General features: G+C 43.3%; 1 protein-coding gene across 1 annotated transcript in view; it reads left to right on the plus strand.

Annotated features, from left to right (window-relative positions):
* LOC138968769 (bridge-like lipid transfer protein family member 1) overlaps positions 1 to 21,438 on the plus strand; it is a gene marked incomplete at its 3' end in the record, with an annotated part of 77,714 nt that overhangs the window by 20,749 nt on the left and 35,527 nt on the right. The window contains 10 exon segments of the mRNA XM_070341413.1: positions 264 to 440; positions 1,020 to 1,262; positions 2,675 to 3,525; positions 10,871 to 11,720; positions 13,726 to 13,979; positions 14,658 to 14,895; positions 17,878 to 18,192; positions 18,809 to 19,219; positions 20,006 to 20,316; positions 21,148 to 21,328. Of these exon segments, the coding sequence (XP_070197514.1) occupies positions 264 to 440; positions 1,020 to 1,262; positions 2,675 to 3,525; positions 10,871 to 11,720; positions 13,726 to 13,979; positions 14,658 to 14,895; positions 17,878 to 18,192; positions 18,809 to 19,219; positions 20,006 to 20,316; positions 21,148 to 21,328 (3,831 nt within the window).

The raw sequence follows: 21,438 nt of genomic DNA on the forward strand, positions 1-21,438 counted from the left end.
ACACACACACACACACACACACACACACACACACACACACACACACACACACACACACACACACACACACACACACACACACGCACAGACACTTGCACGCACACACACTTGCTTGCACGCATGCACTCGCACACACACATGGACACACACATGCACACACACACAGATGTAATAAACAGAACTTCTAAAAAAAAAGTGGGGTTCTGAAAGAAAAAGTGGTGTTTCTCCGCTGTATACTTAAACTCTGTTTGACTTCATTACAGAGAGAAGGTGACCAGGAACACCTGAGAGAGGGTCACCTGGCCCTGTCAGGCCTGCAGGTGAGGGGACACGCCATGTTCTCCCACGAGGGGCTTTCATTGGAGAGTGAGACACTGGAGTATGCCTGGCTGATTGAGGCCGTCATCGGCACCATCTCTGGAAAGCTCAGCACGCCGCAGGTACAAACAGGATGACGGTATTGTGCATGTTGAAATGTAAAGTTGCACAAGTTGTTTAAAATTTTTTTTAAATGTAAGTGAAAGCAACAAAAAATTGTATGTAAACCTGGTATCACACATCAAGCCATGTAGTATTCTATTTATTCTACATCTGTATTTGCGTGCTTTCTGCTCCAAACATCTCCTGCCAAACCTCAGTCACATGATATAGACACATGTGAGTATAAAATTTAGTTATGACATGGGTGGTCTTTTTCATGTATGTAGGATAATGTAAAGTATTTGGGTATGAGAAGTCCGCCTTTGAATTCACTCTAGTGCCTGCGTCAGAGGTTGCAGTTTATTTACGATTAACACCATCACACTGGGTGATTATTTTACCATTATGGCGGGGGAAAACGGTCATACTCATACAAACTCACTAGTGCAAAAACGTAAGTGTACTGGAGAGTTTCAGCCCATGAACGCAGAAAAGAAGAAAGAATATTACGATTCTGTCTCATGAAATCCTATCACTTGTTGCACGAATAAATTTATATTCAACTAATTTTCATCTTGTTGTTACTTGAACTGTTGCAGCTGCAAAATTTGGCGGAGTTCATTCAGACGTTTGTGATGCTGGTGGACAACCCAGAGAACAAACTGATCCGAACGGTGCCCTTCACCCTGTGTCAGCACATGCTGCCACAGAAGCAGTGCCAGATTCTGCAGGACGTTCACCCTTGCCCGTCCTCCGAAGACATCAAGTACCGGATGGTACGACTCTCTGTGGATTGTGTCAACGTCTTCCTGGTGGAGTCAGGATCTGCTCTCAATCTCAATGTAAGTATACAGGGGTACCCCAATCTTAAGGCTGCAAACAATCTTAGAAATTCTGGTCTGAAGAGAGAAATTAAGGTAAATTTACAGGGTTTATGAACAACAAATCTGAGAAAGTAGAGTCAGCGAGTCTTAAAACCAGAGGTGGGGGGTTTGGACTGTTTCGATGTCTTTCTGAATATATTTTTGAGGGATAGCCAGACCTGGGAACCCATACGATTTCGCCGTATTTTGTACGCATGATTGTCGAGAATAAGCTCAGTACGGTCAATGGGAAAAAAATACGACAAGAAAAATCCTAGACTACTTTTCTTCACAAGCCCATCCTGAAGCCGATCCAGTATTTTGGCACATGATTACGTCACTATATTAGCCGCCGTCGAAAAAAATATAATCGGATCGTGTCAATCAATCAAAACAACCAGGCAAACGAAAGTACGGTATTTGGCGAAATCGGCTCCGAGAATAAACAAGTGAAACAAAGAAGAAAAGTGAAAAAGTTTGAAGAAAAATATCACACACACACAATTTGTAACCAACACACACATGTAGTCCCGCCCGGAATAAGCTTTTTTGGGATGATTTACGACTTTTGCGCACATTTCGAGCAGACGAAAACACAACATGGCGGCTCTCGCTCCTCCAACTATCGCGAGACACAAAAAAACGAAATCTCGCGCGCGCGAGATCCTGATACATCCGGTGTTTCTCTGTACGCTTGTCACGACGACTTGTTGACAAACGAAGATTCGCGAAAGAAAGAGAAAAGCGCCGAGTCTTGAGTAGAGAGCTAATAAAGTACCGGTAATCGCTAATCGAGCGAAATAAAAATCCGCGGCGACTTCCATTAGGTGAATGCTATTCAAGTTTAGGTAACGTTTTAGCCGCATCTTTTTATAAGCCGCAATGCGATTTTTTTTTTAAAGTCGCGGCTTGTAGTCCGTCAAATACGGTACAGTTTGTGTCAGTAAAAATTGAAAAAAGCATTTGTTTTAAATGTATAGGTAAACTTAATTAACGGTGTGACGGACGCGCATGAGGCATGTTTTAATCATGGATGTGCAAACGCTGTGTGGAGTACGCTCATTTTTTTTAAAATACACCAAGTTTGTTTGAGAATACTCAAAGTGCAAAACAGGGGTTCCCAGGTCTGGATAGCATCAGACGAAAATCGTTTATATTTATCCAGTGGAAATCTGAAATACACTGACAAATAGCATTGTTCTTTCTGCTTTTCAACATGTGTTTGATATAATATGTCCTCTCTTGATGAATAATGTCATTCTACACTAATATATTCTCAAACAGAATGCCAGGGAGCTGTAATGGTGTGTTTGTCTGCTACAGGTATGATATGTAATGATGTGATTGTCTGCTACAGGTATGATATGTAATGATGTGATTGTCTGCAACAGGTACGCCCAGTGCGCATCGCCAACTGCAACCTACACGGCTCCAACACACGGGAAGGCATCACCGGCCAGGTGGAACACGTGTCGCTCAAACAGTACATCAACTGTGCTCAGAGCCGGGTGGACACCAAGCACACAGAAACCTGGCTGGACTCAGGCGGTTTCGCTCTGGGGCCGATCACCTTCGAAGCAGCCATGGCGCTTCCCAGCCCACTTCTTCATCAGGTGCAGGACGATTTTCTCCGTCTTCACGACAAGCGGTCCAAGCGCCTGTGGTTTCTCTGGCCGCAGCAGCAGGGGCACGCAGGCAGCGGAAACTGCGGTTGTTTAGGTGGGTGCGAATTCTTCGGCTCCAACAAGAAAGGGGCGACATTCTTCAAGCTGCGTAAATACCGCGAATCATCACAGGTGGCCATCCCGCAGGTGTGTTCTGCGGGGCACGACCCAGGGTTCGGACAGAGCCTGCTCCACGAGGGCAAGCTGGTGTTCGAGGTGGGACAGATCGGGCTGCGTGTCTCCCCGACCAAGGTCTCCCCGACTCAGTTCTCCTTCACGCGAGGCTACATGAGCGACTTGGCAAGTCCTGACGGCACTGAAGACGTTTTGGTGAAGAGCCCAGTGGGGAGCATGACGGAAGGGGCTGTGTCGGGGTCGGCCCCCGTCCTGCCGACGCCGGTGAAGAAGACAGAAGATATGACCTTGCTGAGAGGGTCGTTGTCCCCCCATGGTGTTCGACCCCTGTCCTCCCACAGCGACAGCCTGGCGTTCCAGACGTCCACACCTGTCAGCGCTTTGACCAGTGACCAGCGACAGGAGACGCTCAGTTTGAAAGAGCAGAGCTCTCTTCAGGACAGGTGAGCTGTGCCCTATGTGTACAGTGGAACCCCTCTTTTAAGACCCCCTGATTTAAGACTCACTCCATTTGAAGACCTTGTTTTTTTTTTTTTTTTTTTTTTTTTTTTTTTTTTTTTTTTGACCTCAGTTGCATGCAGGATGCTTCAACCCATATTTTTTGCCCGATTTTTGTAATTTTTTTTTTTTTTTTTTTTTTTTTTTCTTCTTTTTTTTCTTTAAGGCGGGGAGCATCCTTCTTCCTTGGTCTCTTTCTGTATAACATAATCAACTTTATATTATATAAAACATAAATTTCTGTCTAATGTTTAACTCTAATTCCAATAAAATACGTAAGTCTAACTTCTTCCCATACTTAAATTTTCCTATGGTCATTTTTGTTATCAAAATACAATAATTTATAAAGTAAATTTGATCGTTTTTTAAATTTTCATTCCAAAAACCAAATAATATATCTGTTTCATTCAAAGTTATATTATAATAAATTTGCTTAAAAATAAAGTCTTTACATAGTTTCCAAACGTTCCTCACCTCTTGACAATGAAAAAAGAAGTGCTCAAGTGTATCCAGTTCATTACAAACTTCACAATTATTAGTTTGACATAAACCCATCTTGTTTAGTAAAATATTCGTTGGGTAAATTCTGTGTAAAATTTTCCAATGAAGCAGACGCAGTCGTTCTTCTTTTGTACAATTAACAGCTAACAGCCAGTGTCTTGATTCCAGAACAATATTATGCTTTCTTTGCCAAAAAGAACAGGCGCTCGGAGTTTGTACCTCGAAATTAACCAAAACAGTTCTTATTTCCCTTGGTGTAATATTACCAATACGAGTCAAACCCTGCAACAGAACATATCGGTATGGCAATGCGTTAATCAGTTTTGTTTTAAGTGCTGTACATAACGCATTATACTCAAATTGTCTGGCTGGTTTATAAGCAACCTTTTGACATAATTCTTCAAATGAAATCATGTCACCGATTTCATTCATGACATCCTTTACATGATAAATATGACATTTAATAAAATCTTTGAAAAAGAGGCATTTATGTTTATATTGTATATTCATGTTGTTCCATATACATTGATTCATCAATGGAACAGGTGTGGCATCATACTTTTCATACAAAATGTGTTTGTTGTCTAGCCAGGTTAACAATACTTGTCTCCAAAAGACCGATCTGCAGTTAACAACGCCAACCAGCTTCTTGGAGGATACATTAGAGTCAAAACAGGACAAACCATTACCCAAACTTGAAAAAACATATCTAGGAGTGACAGACCAGTAATTGTCTGTAGAGTTCTGCAGACCAATAGCCCACGACATCATAAATGAGTTGTGCATATCCACAACATTTATCATATTTAATCCACCATCATCTTTTAATTTACACATAATTGTTCGTTTTACTTTTTCAAACGCCCGTGTATTTGAATATTTTTTCTTCCAAATAAACCTGAACAAAATGGAATTAATTTGATGTAAAACATGATAAGGCACTGCTAGAGACTGGAAGATATAAACGAACTGAGATATAAGAAAGGTTTTAACAATGCAAATTTTACCTTGTATACTTAAGTTTCTTTTGGACCAATTAAAAATTATTTGTTGCATACGTTGAATTTTCTTAGACCAGTTGTCTTCAATTGATGACGCAGGTATATTGTTTGAAAAAACAATTCCAACGATTTTTACTTTCCGTTTCCATTTAAGACCAAAATATTGGTCAGTACAGTATTTGTTTGACCCAATCCACATGGCTTCAGTTTTATTTACATTCACTTCTAAATTGGAAACAGCTTTAAACATGTTTAAAATATGTAAAGCTCTTTCCAGATCTCTTTGATCATGTAAAAAAAGGGTGACATCATCGGCATATAAGAGCAGTTTTAGGACCCTCATTGGTGATACCTCAAAAGGTGACATGGGTAGCCGGATACCCTCAACATCTTCATCTGAACGAATCTTAATTGCTAACAATTCAAGGGCTATAATAAATGCCATCGGCGAGAATGGGCATCCTTGACGGATGCCTGATTCCACAGGGAAATGCTCAGATATCCACCCTGTATAATTAATACAACTTTGACTGTTATTCATGATAACCGAAGCCCATTTCTTAAAATTGTCTCCAAAACCAAACTTATCAAAAGCAAACAAAATAAAGTCTTTGGATATGCTATCAAAAGCGCGTCGAAAATCAACTGCCAATAAAACTCCAGGTTTATCCATTGTATTCATAATATCTATGGTGTCATCAATAAGTCTAATCATTGTGCTAATTTTCCTACCTTTCATAAAACCAACCTGATTTTCATGAATAATATCACCAATTACAGTTGAAAGTCTCCTTGCCAGACATTTTGCGAGGATCTTGTAATCTGTGTTAGTCAGAGATATGGGTCTCCAATTCCCGAGATCATCTCTGGGCAATTCTTTCCCTTTATGGATTAATGTCAAGACAGCTTGTTTTTGAGTGGTCGATAACTCGCCATTAGCAAAGGATGATATAAAGGAGGCATGAACTACATCCCTAATCTTCAGCCAAAATACTTTATAAAAACAGGTAGTGAGGCCATCTAGACCTGGGGCTGAGTCGTTATTTAATAGTTTTAGAGCAACTGTTAATTCCTCTTTGGTAATATCAGAATCTAGATTGCCTTTTTGGTCATTGGAGAGAAACGGTATATTCAAATCTTGTACAAATTCCTGTGCGCTCACTTCGTTAAATTCAGATTGTTTTTCATATGCATCTTTAAAAAAACGTACCTGCTCTTTCATAATTTCTTGCTGTGTATTTACTACCCTTCCATCTTTTGTTTGCAACCGGTCCATAATTTTCATATTGGCTTTACTTTTTTCCAAGTTCAAAAAATATTTGGTGTTCTTCTCCCCTTCTTCAATAAACTGGACACGGGAACGAATTTGGGCACTTTTGGTTTTTTCCAGTGACAGTACCTCAAGCTCTGATTTAATATTTTCTCTCTTTATCAAAAGTGTCTCATCCTGTGGTTTATTGGCTAATAGTGTATCAGATTCATCTAATTCCCTCTGAAGAGAAACACAATAATTAGTTTGTTTTCGTTTCCTTCCTGCTGCATAGGCTGTACACAAATCACGCATTCGTACTTTCAATAATTCCCATTTTAAGTGAGCATTCGTATCCATATTTTCTAATAAAAAGGCATCAATCAAATCATTCATCAGATCAACAAAAAATTTATCACTCAATAATTGGTTATTGAATTTCCAATAAGAGGGACCAAGTTTAATATTTACAAACTGAATTTTGAGTTCAAGCAAACGATGATCTGTGTGTGGTACTGACAAAATATTACAAAAAAGGGTTTTATCAAATAAATGATCAGAAACGAAAATATAATCGAGACGACGGGCTATAAAGGGGTTCTTCCTACTCCAGGAAAACTCCCTTTCATCTGTGTGAAACAGGCGCCATACATCATTTAAGACATTATTATTTAAGAATTGCTGGAAATTTACCACATCAACCGTTTTATGCTTTTCTCCACTTACAATATCTAAATCGTTATTCAAAACACAATTAAAATCACCACAGATTATTTTCTCACCATCTACATTTTCTAAATACTCATTTACTTGTTTCCACAATTGACTTTTTTCCAAAGAATTATTAGGAAAATAAACGTTCACCACGTAAAAACAATTGTTATCCGAAATAATTTTCACACATAATATTCTTTCTGTTTTAAACATTATTTCCACATCACAACTGTAACTTGGAGCGAAGTTCAACTCCCAGAGAATGCACAGCTTTGGAGATTTCCAGATCAGAAAAAGAAAGTGGAATGTTACTCACAGTGACTTTAGTCGAAGGGCTCTCATCCTGCCTACCATCCGCTGCTAGCACAATGAAGGGATTTTTGTCAGTGACAGAGACTTGCACCCCCCGCACAACAAAACCACCGATAAGTAAGGTGTGTCTACCTTCTTTGGTAGCAGGGTACACACGCCATAGGCCACCGACGCGTTGGGCACCCTCTATAGAGTTATGACCGCTGGCTCTTTCTGCAGCCGCACACAGTTCAGCTGTCGAAAACTCCTTAGTTTCAAAGGCGGGCAGGTTATTGTTTTTGATGAACACCGGCAGCGTTGAGTTAGTCGTACTGTCCGACATGATTATTACAGGTGGAAAGACATAAACAGCGAAAGAAAAAAAAACACGAGAGAAAGAAAAAAAGAACAATGGCTAGAAACTAAGAAAGGGCGGAATATAGCACAAACTCTTATAAAAAGACAGAATAAGCTCACAAAAGCATAATGAAAAAGACTTAGCAATGTAGTATCATCCAGACGATGGTCGAATGTTGAGCGATATTATCCAGCCACAGAGTACATCGAGAAACAGTTCACACACAGGTAACCGGTCACGGCCATTTGAAGACCTTGTTTTTTACATTTAGTCAAGTTTTGACTAAATGTTTTAACATAGAGGGGGGAATCGAGACGAGGGTCGTGGTGTGTGTGTGTGTGTCTGTGTGTGTGTGTGTAGAGCGATTCAGAGAAAACTACTGGACCGATCTTCATGAAACTTGACATGAGAGATCCTGAGTATGGTACCTCCAGACGTTTTTTTCATTTTTTTGATTAATGTCTTTGATGACGTCATATCCGGCTTTTCATGAAAGTTGAGGCGGCACTGTCACGCTCTCATTTTTCAACCAAATCGGTTGAAATTTTGGTCAAGTAATCTTCGACGAAGCCCGGACTTTTTTACTGTGATCACAATTAACGAAAATAGATTAGTCACGATTAAAATTTAAGAAATCGATCCAAAAATGATTTCATCTTATTTTCATCTTATTTTTTATCATTTCCTGATTCCAAAAACATATACCGTATTTTCCGGGTTACAAGGCGCTACAGCGCATAAGGCGCATCCCCTTCTTTTTAAACAAAATTGTAATCCAGTCACCCATTGGGCGCAGGGAGCCGATAGGGCGCACCAAAATTAAAAAAGTATACCGGTAACAAACGGTCGAAGAATGAAAATAAGCCGCACATCAAAGGAAGAATACAGAGTGGAAATATGTGTGCTCTGTGTGTGCGGCGAGATCAAAGGCAGGTCCATTGTGATAGCTGGGTTGCCTTGTTTAGACACTGACCTTCTTCTCAGGGGTCAATGACCCAGTTTTTGCTATGAGAGGTGGTTCCCCTGTCATAGATCTGAGAGAGGAAACACTTCCTGCACCGGGGTCAGTGACCGAGTTTAACCTATGGGGCGGTCTCTTTGATGTCTTGAGAGGAAACTTGGCCAGGGTAGTACCTAGTAGCTGAAACATGCATTATCACAAGTTGTTTGACTGGTACTCAGGCGGTCTCTTTGATTTTTTTCGTATTTCATACACGGATTAGGCGCTTCGTTATACAAGACGCAGGGGTCAAACTCGAGGAAAAAAGTCGCGCCTTATGACCCGGAAAGTACGGTAGATATGATAGGTTGTATTCAAAAGAAGCTCAGAAAGTTAACAAGAATACAGAAAAGCGCGCTTTCCTGCTTAGCACAATACGCTACATACATGTCAACCCCTATCAGTGTTTTCCTGTATCACATTACCAAAAAACTGTATCATCAGGCCAAAAAACTGTACATAGCGCGCGGCACCGCGGTATTACCGCGTAAGGCAGAATTTGAAAGTTGTGTTTATGGTAGTGAGGTGCATGGTATAAAGATCAATCAATTTCATCATAAAATGCCAATCAATACTGATACAATCACAAACTGAACACCAATAACATGCATCACCATACGCCTTTATGTTTGTAAACAAAAAAGTTGACATATCGCATAGTCAAGCAATTAAACAAATTCCAAATTGTGGGTGTGGGGCTTGCTTTCATAGACAACGGGCCTTCTGAACATAAATTTCAGACTATTCATTGCTCTGGCAGAAAAACAGCCCCCCTCCCCCAAACAAAATTAGTTTTCATGCGATTTAGACAACTCAAATGAAAACAAAAAGGTACCTTTGAATCACTGGATCAGTGAAGCTGGGTGCAAGGCTCCCTTTGATGATCTGTGTTGTCTTCGTCCTGCTGCACTGAAACGACTTGGCCCTCGCACTGTCGGGAAACATTGTTTTCACAAGCTTTGTGAAATGGTCGCCAACTGAAGCCGGCAAATTGTGCTCAGTCACAAACTGGCAAAACAAAACTTCGGCCTCAGTGATATCCTGCGTGGTCGCTGTTTCCTTAGTTTTCTTCACAAAGTGCTGATTCAATGGTGTAAAAGTTTTGGAAAGGGCGACTTGCTTCTTGTGGGACGCTGACTGAAAATGCTGCTTGAGATCGTAGAGTCCAGAGGCTGCCACTTTGATGTGCGAACTGCACGGAACACAGTATGTGAATTCGCGTCCTTTGCTTGACTGGAGAACAAGGCCGAAGTATGTTTTCTCCCATTCAGTCAAATGCTGACCGCTTGCATTCCTCTTGCGTTTCTTCGATGGGTTTTCCATGCTGACGTCTTGTCGTGTTGAACAAAGAAGACAGAGTGAGGATGAATCGCGCGAAACAAGCGGATGTTGTGTCCGAAAACGGTGACTGCGCATGCGTCGACCGTTGTGCGCATGCGCTGGGACTTACTTCCTGATCTTTGTGAGTCGTTTTGCCCGTGATCGGAAACCGATCTCACGCTTTCGTCCAATCGGAATATTTCTCCCCCCTTTTTTTTTTACAAATGTCATTTTTGAAATTTCCCGTATCAATGAAGTTTTTCCGTATCAATCCCCGTGATACGCCGTATCACTCGAAAATCACGAAAAATCCGTATCCGATACGGGAAATCCGTATCAGTTGGCAACTCTGACGCTACCGCGCTAATCTGGCGTGTCAATGTCACTACGTTTTGCACGTGGGAGGTGAGCGATTTCCTTCACGCGGGGATTGACAAAGCTGTACTGTCTTGGTGAAAAAATACAGTGCGTTCAGTTTCATTCCGTGAGTTCGACTGCTTGACTAAATGTAGTAATTTCGCCTTACGGTACTTGTTTTACTGATCATAGCATCTGTAAATTTTCACCCATTTTAAAACTCCCTCCTTTTTTAAGGAGCTGTTTTCTCTGATTTTTGGTTCTTTTTGTTTAGCCTTAGTGGTGGTATTGATTTATATAGTTATTTTGTAACTTGCTACGGTTCAGTAGACATTTGTTTTGAATTTGCTTGTTTGAGTGGGGAGATGCCTTTCCCCAGATATAGTTTCATGATCGATCTGTCAGTATTTTAGGAGTTTCATATTGTGTGAGCATTTTTTTTAACAATTTTATTTTTGACTTTTGTGGATAAATTCAACTTTGTTTTCTATTGTTGCAGGTACCATCGACACTTGTCCCACACGTCCTCATCCATTCCACCGTCACCCACGGGCCTGCGGGCCGACATGCGCAACTTTGTCTCTAGCAGGCAGAGCCTGGAGACAGGCACGCGATTCTCCAGCAAGTCATCCCTCACCAGTCCCGTCTCTCTTCGTCGAGGGCTGGGCAGTGCTGGCGGCAGGGGCAGCTCCACAGTCTCACTGGAAAGCGAACGTTACTTTTCAGCAGAGGAGGATGTTGAGAATGGTTCAGAATTGGAAGGAGGAAGCGCCCTCTTTGACCAGCTGACTTTGTCTTCCCAGGATTCTATGAACGTTTCTATGGCAACAGTGAAGGAGAGAAAGCTGGGGGAGGGTAAGGATGGAACCTTGAAGAGAGAAGACTCAAAGCGAAGCAGGTTTGCTGCTTATGACACTTTGCACTTTGTTGAAGAGAAAGAAGCATCGTTGCGTTCTGGAAAACCTGTGATAGAAGATTGTGATGATGATGCCGATGACAATGATGACAAAGTTTCTTCCAACTCTCTGACCTCCTCTTCTTCAACTTTGTCGTACACGTCAGCTCCCAGTGAGCAAGACTCAGATTCTGACGACCTTCCAGAAGACGTCACCCTTGTGCACCTTCACACTCATATGAATCAGTCAATCACGCACTCTCCGTTGCTCCTGAACTGCTACATGCGCCACCTGTCCCAGTTCCAGTGTCACGATTGGCTGTGCCCTTGCCCCGCCCACACCATCTATCCAATCAAAAAGGGGCTGAGGTCGGTGCAGTCAGAATACTCCCTGTCGTCTGCCAGTCACTCTGTGTACAGTGCCACCTCATCATGGATGCCTCACTTCACCAAGGTGAGCTGGGGTGAGGTGCACAAACCGAAAGTGGGGGTACCCCCCACGGGTTAGGGGGAAGAATTTACCCGATGCTCCCCAGCATGTCGTAAGAGGCGACTAACGGATTCTGTTTCTCCTTTTACCCTTGTTAAGTGTTTCTTGTATAGAATATAGTCAATTTTTGTAAAGATTTTAGTCAAGCAGTATGTAAGAAATGTTAAGTCCTTTGTACTGGAAACTTGCATTCTCCCAGTAAGGTAATATATTGTACTACGTTGCAAGCCCCTGGAGCAAATTTTTGATTAGTGCTTTTGTGAACAAGAAACAATTGACAAGTGGCTCTATCCCCTCTCCCCCCTTTCCCCGTCGCGATATAACCTTCGTGGTTGAAAACGACGTTAAACACCAAATAAAGAAAGAAAAAAGTAAAGAACCGAAAGTGGGCGCCACCAAAACGGGAGAGAACAAACCGTGTGTTCTGACTCGTTGAAATCACAGGACATCTCAGTTTCTACTTATCCGACACTGCAGGTGGTTCCCGTTTGGGTGGTAACTTTCTCCTACACCTCAGCCCTGGTAGCTCAGTTGGTAGAGCACATGGCTTCTGATTCTTGGGTCACGGGTTCCAATCAACCTCAGCCCTGGTAGCTCAGTTGGTAGAGCACATGGCTTCTGATTCTTGGGTCACGGGTTCCAATCAACCTCAGCCCTGTTAGCTCAGTTGGTAGAGCACATGGCTTCTGATTCTTGGGTCACGGGTTCCAATCAACCTCAGCCCTGGTAGCTCAGTTGGTAGAGCACATGGCTTCTGATTCTTGGGTCACGGGTTCCAATCAGCTGGGACAAATATGGGTCAACTTTATTCGCAGACTCTGAAGCTTTATCCGTGTCCCACTCCTGCATCACCACAGTGGCACGTAAAAGACCTTGGTGAAGTTGGTCATTCGGACATAAGTGCAGGTGGCTGATTACACCCTGAATACACTCACCTGGGTAGCGCGACTCTTGTTGCTGCCTGATGGATGATGTGAACCCAATTTCCCAGCAATGGGATAATAAAGTAATTGAAAATGAAATGGAGTTAACAGAATACATCCTTGTGGAACCAGCTTGAACACCCAGTCTTTGTTTTGTCCTGGCTCACTTGTGTCCATCTTAGAGATGGGTTTGGTGTCTTATTTACAAGCTTCATTTGGTTTGCACGTTATAACTACTATTTCTTTGCTCTCCACTATCCCACCTGTCTCACACCTCTTACCTATCCCTTCTTCCTCCCACCTCCACCACTTTAGGCTCCTCAACCACGAAGATTGGAGATTGAAATTATTTTAGTTAAGACCATCAAGGTGCTTCAATGCACACATCAGTGACACAAATGGCGGGCGCAGTGGCGTGGTGGTAAGACGTCGGCCTCCTAATCGGGAGGTCGTGAGTTTGAATCCCGGTCGTTGCCGCCTGGTGGGTTAAGAGTGGAGATTTTTCCGATCTCCCAGGTCAACTTATGTGCAGACCTGCTAGTGACTTAACCCCCTTCGTGTGTACACGCAAGCACAAAACCAAGTGCGCACGAAAAAGATCATGTAGTCCATGTCGGAGTTCGGTGGGTTATGGAAACACGAAAATATCCAGCATGCCTACTCAACGAAAGCAGAGTGAAGCTGACTATGCTCTCAGAGTATAGTTTGGGGAACCCAAATGGGCAAACGAGCTCACACGTAACCAGACAATTCCTGAACGCTGAAGAAGTGACACAAATGGCTTATGACTGTTCAGTAAAATGCTTTCAGTTGTTACTTACATCCATAGGTACAGTTGAACCCCCCTTTTAAGACCCCCCAATTCTCAGACTTTTTGTTCATAACCTCTGTAAATTTACCCCTATTTTAAGACTCCCTCCTTTACTAAGACCTGATTTTCTCAGATTTTTTGAGGTCTTAAAAGGGGGGTTCCACTGTATAGATGATGTCTTAATATTTCAGCATGGAATGTCATTTTTGCATCAACACACAAATCTTGTTTTCAGACGAAGGAGGGATTCAGCATGAGCACCATGAGGCAGAAAGATGAGCTCAAATTTCCGTCACCGCCGACAAAGAAATCAACGCCCCCTGTGTTTGTCTTCCCTGATGACGAAGGTGATGACAAAGAGGAGGAGGAAGAGGACTCAGCAACGCTGGCAATGATGTCCAACAACATGTCCAAAACAACAGCTGTTGTGCAAGTCTCTGGCGCCTTGGACATTCTGGTTACTCCTCTTCTTCTGGAATCTTTGCAGAGGTATGTGTGAGATTTGTATGGTTGAGTTAATCATGGCTGTTCCCACGGCTTCATTTCTGTCTCCTTAGCTGCAGGCAGGCTGAACTATATTGTTAGCATCCTTTCCACCACCGCTCTATACAGCAGTGCTGGCTCACTCAGAGCTATACACTAATAAGTACCATCTTCCGGTGTAGCGCGGAAGCATTTGGGTATAACAAGCAAGTGAGCTTAACAGTGTGCTGGCTGCAGCTGTTGGTAATGGTAGCCTCTGCTTTGACTATTTTACTCGCACTAAAATGTAGGCCATGAGGAACAGCTGTGTAATGTATTCAGAGTTACTGCATTCAGAAGTGCTTTCTGTTAGGTTTTTTTGCTTGACAAGCTATGGAAAGTGTATGTGTATGTGTCTCGTTTATGTTATGAAATAGAATAAATAGAATAAATACAGACAGAGTTAGGTCAAGGTTTTGCTTTCGAATTCAAAGGTTAGGACACAAATAGAGAATTACCAAAGGGATACTGCTGCTTGAGTCTAACCATGAAAAAGGAATCAGCATGCTTCAAGTCAAATCTGTTCGAAAGACATTTTCACAAAATACACAGAATGTTGATTTAGATGATACAAACAAGAAAAGTTTTCTCCAAAATTTACACTGCAACATTTCCGCTGATTCTGACTGCTCATTGTTATGTCAGGTACGTGGAGGCCGTGACACCTACTCTTGCCAAGCTCCACCCCTCTGCTTTGATTGACGCGCTGCACAGCCAATGCATTGATCGCCTGAAGCAGCAGAACAAGCTGAAGAAAATGGCCGAGATGGATGAAAACCTTGGATCTCCAGTGTCAGATTCTAAACCCCGATCTGTCACTGGAGAGGAAGGGTTGGATGTAGCTAAGACCACTTCTCTGCAAGCTCTCTTCACCCTGCCCAGAGTAAGTGTTCGAATGTTTGTTTATTTTTCAAAGGAAATGGTTTTGTTCCATCACTCTTCAATATGCAAGCTTAATTTGCTGTGCCTGGTGTATAATTTGTTTGTTATTTTGTTTATTTCCAAAGGAAGCTTCTTCTATATATATATACGACTAGTGTCTGTGTGTCTGTGTGTCTGTCTGTGCGCGATGCACGGCCAAAGTTCTCGATGGATCTGCTTCAAATTTGGTGGGCTTATTCAGAGAGACCCCGGACACAAACTCATCGATGAGATATTTCAACACGTGCTCTCAGCGCGCAGCACTGAACCTTCTTCTTCTTCTTCTGCGTTCGTGGGCTGAAACTCCCTCGTACACTCGTGTTTTTGCACGAGTGGAATTTTACGTGTACGACCGTTCTTACCCCGCCATTAAGGCGTGCACTGAACCGATTTTGGTTCCACCTCAGCTATTTTGGTTCCACCTCAGCTACCCGGGCCCCCATACCGACACACCATAGCCGCTACACCACATCACAACGCCAAAGTTCTCGGTGGATCTTTTTCAAATTTGGACACCGTATTCAGCTACACCCCGGACACAATATCATCGATGAGATATTTCAACACGTGCTCTCAGCGCGCAGCGCTGAACTGATTTGGGTTTTTGTGTTCATTTCACCATTATAAGTAACTCTTCCTTATCTTCTCCAGTGTTTGGCGTTTATCTCCCTTCCTTCGTGTGGCTTTCCCGTTTGTAACTTACTATTACTATTTTTAGAATGTCACTGCGCTGTCCACTGCGCTGTCCACAACGCTTCCCTTGCACCCGTAAGTTGTTCTTACTGTCAAAGTGAAAAGGTCGAATCAATTTATAGCCACGCGAAAAATACACTCTCACCTATCTCTATATATTTATAGATACAGATATGCATATATATATACGGCTTCTCTGTGTGTGTGTGTGTTTGTGTGTGTGTGTGGGCAAAAACCTGTGTATTGTAGAGTTCTGTTTGTGATGTGGTCTAGCGGCTATTGTCTGTCTGTATGTTCTGGCATGTGAGAAGCCACAGCAGATAATATAGGGCTAAGAAATAAGCTCTAAAATTCTCAATCCCGTTTGACAGGACTTCGCCTTCAAAGGTGATTGTGGTGAACCGCCACGCTGTCTGTCTCTGTCTCGCGCCGTTCACCTCAAATTCCCGTTTCTGAGTAACTATTTTTAGAATGTCACTGCGCTGTCCAGAACGCTTCCCTTGCACCCGTAAGTTGTTCTTACTGTCAAAGTGAAAAGGTCGAATCAATTTATAGCCACGCGAAAAATACACTCTCACCTATCTCTATATATTTATAGATATAGATATCTATATATATATACGACTAGAGTCTGTGTGTCTGTGTGTCTGTGTATCTGTCTGTGTATCTGTGCGCGATGCACGGCCAAAGTTCTCGATGGATCTGCTTCAAATTTGGTGGGCATATTCAGGTAGACCCGGGACACGACACAACCTGGTCGATATTTCAACACGTGCTCTCAGCGCGCAGCGCGGAACCGATTTTGGTTCCACCTCAGCTATTTTGGTTCCACCTCAGCTTACCCGGGCCCCCATACCGACACACCATAGCCGCTACACCACATCACAACGCCAAAGTTCTCGGTGGATCTTTTTCAAATTTGGACACCGTATTCAGCTACACCCCGGACACAATATCATCGATGAGATATTTCAACACGTGCTCTCAGCGCGCAGCGCTGAACTCATTTTCGTTTTTGTGTTCATTTCACCATTATAAGTAACTCTTCCTTATCTTCTCCAGTGTTTGGCGTTTATCTCCCTTCCTTCGTGTGGCTTTCCCGTTCAGTTGTAAGTTACTACACTGCGCTGTCCACTGCGCTGAGCGTCTTCGGATATTCCCGGCGTTCTGTTACTGTTACCTATTTTTAGAAGGTCAACGCAGTGTACAGAACGTAAATTGGACCCGTAAATTATCCTCACTGTAAAAGTGCAAAGGTCGAATCAATTTATAGCCACGCGAAAAATACACTGTCATCTATCTCTCTATAGATACGGCTTCTCTGTGTGTGTGTGTGTGTGTGTGTAAGTGTGTGTGTCTCTATGTAAGCAACACCTGTGCATTCTTCAGTTCTGTTTGTGATGTGGTCTGGCGGCTTTTGTGTAATTTTATGTACTGGCCTTCCTTTGAGAAGCCATAACTTGCTCAGTCCTGTTTGAGTGGAGTTCGCCTCCAAAGGTGATTAACACGGTTACATTCGTCGACAAGGATGGGACTCGATATGGTCAGGATTGGCATTATGGCCACTGAATCATTTTCGTGCTGTTCCCATTCCACGAATCTGGGAGGGACCTAAGCTTGGCGGGTCCATAGTTCGGACCCGGCGAAGCCGGCGTACGGCTCTAAGTACTTCTTCCCGGCGAAGCCGGCTACCCGGCGAAGCGGGTATTCATTCTAGTATATATATATACGGCTTCTCTGTGTGTGTGTTTGTGTGTGTGTGTGTGGGCAAAAACCTGTGGATTGTAGAGTTCTGTTTGTGATGGGGTCTAGCGGCTTTTGTCTGTCTGTATGTTCAGGCATTTGAGAAGCCACAACAGATAATAATTATAGGGCTAAGAAATACGCTCTAAAATTCTCAATCCCGTTTGACAGGACTTCGCCTGCAGAGGTGATTGTGATGAACCGCCACGCTGTCTGTCTCTGTCTCGCGATTCACCCCGGCGAAGCCGGGTATTCCTCTAGTATATAATATATGGACTACACAGGTCTCTCTAACCTGTATTCCTATACCGTAGCACCCCCTCCCTTTTAACCCCCCGATTTAAAGACCTTTTCCTTTCCAAGACCCTACTTTTTCAAACTTTCTGTTCATAACTCTTGTAAATTTAAGACAGATATTTTTCTTTAGCTCTTGAAAGGGAAGTTCCACTGTACTGTAAGCCCCACTCACCTTCCAGCAAAATAACAAATGTTGTTCCAATATCTTCAGATCAACATCTGCGTGCTGCAAGCCTCCATCGTGGAAGAGGTCATCCCTTTCTCCAGCCTGGAGAACGTCAACGACCTGATGGCCGTCTCGCTCCTCTCCCTCTGTCTGGACAGCATACGCTGCCAACTGCTGGCCAACAAGCACTCGTGCACCCTCACACCTGTGGCCACAGGTAAGGAGGGCCTGGGGGCAAGACTCAGCAACACACCTGTACCTGCACCTGCGCCAGGTGTGGTCAAGCGGGGCAAAACCTTTGGCTCCCAGCTGGACAAGGTGATGGCCAAGGCTGGACAGGACTCGTCGCAGTTAGAAAAGGTGTGTAAATGTTTTGTTTGCTTTTTGAAATAAATTGTTTTTAAATCCTGTTTTCTACACAGCAGCATTATCTGCATACAATGTCACCAAGAGAGGGGAGTTTTCTTGAAACAAATGCAAAACTTAAAATGTATTAGGAAAGAAGATCCATTGGATAGAGACTCACTTCTTTAGTGTGAAGATCATTGTGACAGCAGCACCAACTGAACTGTCACCAAGAGAGTGGAGTCTTCTTGAAAAAATAGCAACATTTGAAATAGATTGAGAAAGAAGATCTATTGGAAAGATATTCACTTCTATGGTGCGAAGTTAATAGTGTTGGGCAGGGAATGACTAGGACCTAACAAAGCAGCAGAAAATGTTTCACTCGCATGTAAATATTCCTGATTTTTCTTTCGCTATTTATTTACGTATACAGTGGAACCTCCCTCTTAAGCCCCACAAAAATCTAAGAAAATCAGGTCTAAAAAAGGGTGGAATTTTAAAATGGAGGTTAATTTGTAGAGGGTATGAACAAAAAGTCTGAGAAAATAGGGTCTTCAATTGGGGGGTCTTAAAAGGGGGGTTCCACTGTATGTGATTCTTTGTGTGTGTTATTTATTTATTTATTTTTCAGGACAAAGATCAGCTGACAGAGGTGAGCCGCGAAGAGAACGTCGGCACGCTACACATCGCTCGCATCCACATGCAGCTACGACGTCTCCTGAAGCACAGCAACTACTGCGACAACATCGTGCTCACCGCCATCCCCGAGCACCGCTCAAGCGTTCTCTTCTCCTTTTCCTATGACACCGGCACGACTTCCTCCGCGGGGTCGGCGTCCCAGCAACCAGGGTCAGGGTCACCACGGCGACGGCTTTCTCGGCAGTCCAGCAGAGACTGGCGAGACGACCCCATGCTGGCGTCCATCGGCTTCATCATGATGGAGTGTGGGCTGGAGGATGTGTCCATCACGGCCGTGCGGAGGCTGGGATACAAGGACTCGGATGAGGCTCAGATGGAGGAGAGGCTGGACGGCCTGGAGAAGGTCTTTAATTCTTCTTCTTCTTTTTCTTCTTCTCCTTCTTTGTTCATGGGCTGAAACTCCCATGTTCACTCTGACTTGTTTTTGCATTTGCATTTTTCTTTAATTCTTCTTCTTCTTCTTCTTCTTCTTCTTCTTCTTCTTCTTCTTCTTCTTCTTCTTCTTCTTCTTCTTCTTCGTTCATGGGGTGAAACTACCACGTTTGCTATTTTTGCATTTTGCATTTTTCTTTAATTAATTTCTTAAAATAGTACAGTGGAACCCCCCTTAAGGCCTCCATAAATCTGAGAAAATCAGGTCTTAAAAAGGAGGGAATCTTCGGGGGTAAATGTACACAGGTTATGAACAGAAAGTCTGAGAAAAAAGTGTGTCTGAAAAGAGAGGGAGTCTTAGATTGGGGGGGGGGGGGGGGGGGGGTCTTAAATAAGGGGTTCCACTGTAATTTATTTGTACAATTCCCTCGCTGGTACTACAGGTGAAATGAACATGATGTAAACGCGCTATAATGTGAATGTGCGTGTGTGTGCGTGTGTGTGTGTGCATGTGTGTGTGCATGTGTGTGTGTGTGTGTGCATGTGTGTGCGTGTGTGTGTGTGCGTGTGTGTGCGTGTGTGTGCGTGCTTGTGTGCATGCATGTGTGTGTTTGCATGTGTGTGTGTGTTAATAATTTAATGAGCACTTTGTATTTTGTTGTGTTGGAATGAATCGAATGTACTCTCAAGTCAAGCATCATTCCCAGTGTACTGCACACGGTTGAAATAAATATTCTGTCTCATCTCATGTCTTAAGGTCCTGACTGACGTTCAAACGTCCACCAGAGAGGAGATTGACGAGCAGGCAGAAAGCACCTCCAGCCCTACGGATGATCCCGTTCCTCTCAGCTCACCATCAGCCAGGCAAAGCACAGCGTCTCTGCCGTCCTCGTGGGATTCCACGACCTCCATGAACCCTTCCGACAACAATGATGGTAACACTGTAAGGCCACCTGCACAGCCGTTGAAAGGAGACGCGTCGACTGGCATTCTGAAGCTGCAGACCGTCTGGTTCAATTTCGCTGCTCCGCCGCCCATCTCCATCAAGAAGAAAGTGGACTTCACAAGGTGAGGTTGAATCAAAAAACAAGAATTGTAGGTGGACAAAACAAAACGTTACATTTACAGTACGTTGACCCAGTGGTCGTTTATGTAGACAGACAGACAAACACTTATGATACAAATAATGCAGTTATCTCAAAATCGTCGTTCAATCTCGATTGCAAGATGCCGACGTGGTAATCTTAGTTGCAGGTTGTGTTTTGATGATTATTGTGTAGTTTTGATTTGCCTAAAATGTTGTGCTGAAGATTTTAAAAAGATGCAGCTGTTCAACTTTATTTGCAGACTTGGGTTGTGGAAAGAAAGTGATCTGTATTATGTTGAAGCCCTGAGACTGCTATCTGGAAAGAAAGTGATCTGTATTATGTTGAAGCCCTGAGACTGCTATCTGGCGGTGAATAGCGCCATAGAAGAACGTTTGATTATAATTTTTATTATTAAAAAGACAGCTGCTCAACTGTTTTACATTTCCACCCTTTACCCACCAGAGGCAAGTGGGATTCCAACCCTGAACCTTCAAGCTTGAAGGCTGGCACCTATACCATAAGGCACACTGCTGTTCCTGGCTTGCATTTTAGTGCGAGTTAAAAATAGCCAAGGCAGAGGGAATCATTTGGCTACTAACACCGGGAGATGGGTCTTTTCAGTGTGTGGCACTGAGCGAGCTAGCAGCTGCTGTGGGGGAAAGGATGGGTGCTAAAAATAGCTATGCCTGCCTACAGCTAAGGAGGCAGAAATGAAGCCCTGGGAATAGCCTTGGGCTATGTGCCTATCTAGCAAATTGCTTGCTTGATATGACCTGCTTGCAGTAAGTTACTATAAACCTTGGATTTTCAGGTTGGACTGGAACTTGCTGAGCACAGCCACCCCTGCCATCAACGCCTGGATGAACCCCTCGGACCGCCTGATGATGTCCGTCAGGCAGCTGGTGCGTGTGCTCAGCATGAGGACCTGTTCCGTCATCGCCTGTATGATGACCGAGGCACTGGACGTACAGGGCATCCACGTCTCTTACAAGGTACACTTTTATTCTTGATGTTGCTGGTGGTGGTTGGTATTTTCTAAACATTCTGGAATTACCATGATATCTGCCCTGCTCAATAGATGTTTTTCGGAAATAACTCTGTC

The sequence above is a fragment of the Littorina saxatilis genome, linkage group LG6 (assembly GCF_037325665.1).
Source record: "Littorina saxatilis isolate snail1 linkage group LG6, US_GU_Lsax_2.0, whole genome shotgun sequence".
In the NCBI taxonomy this organism is placed as follows: Eukaryota; Metazoa; Mollusca; class Gastropoda; order Littorinimorpha; family Littorinidae; genus Littorina; species Littorina saxatilis.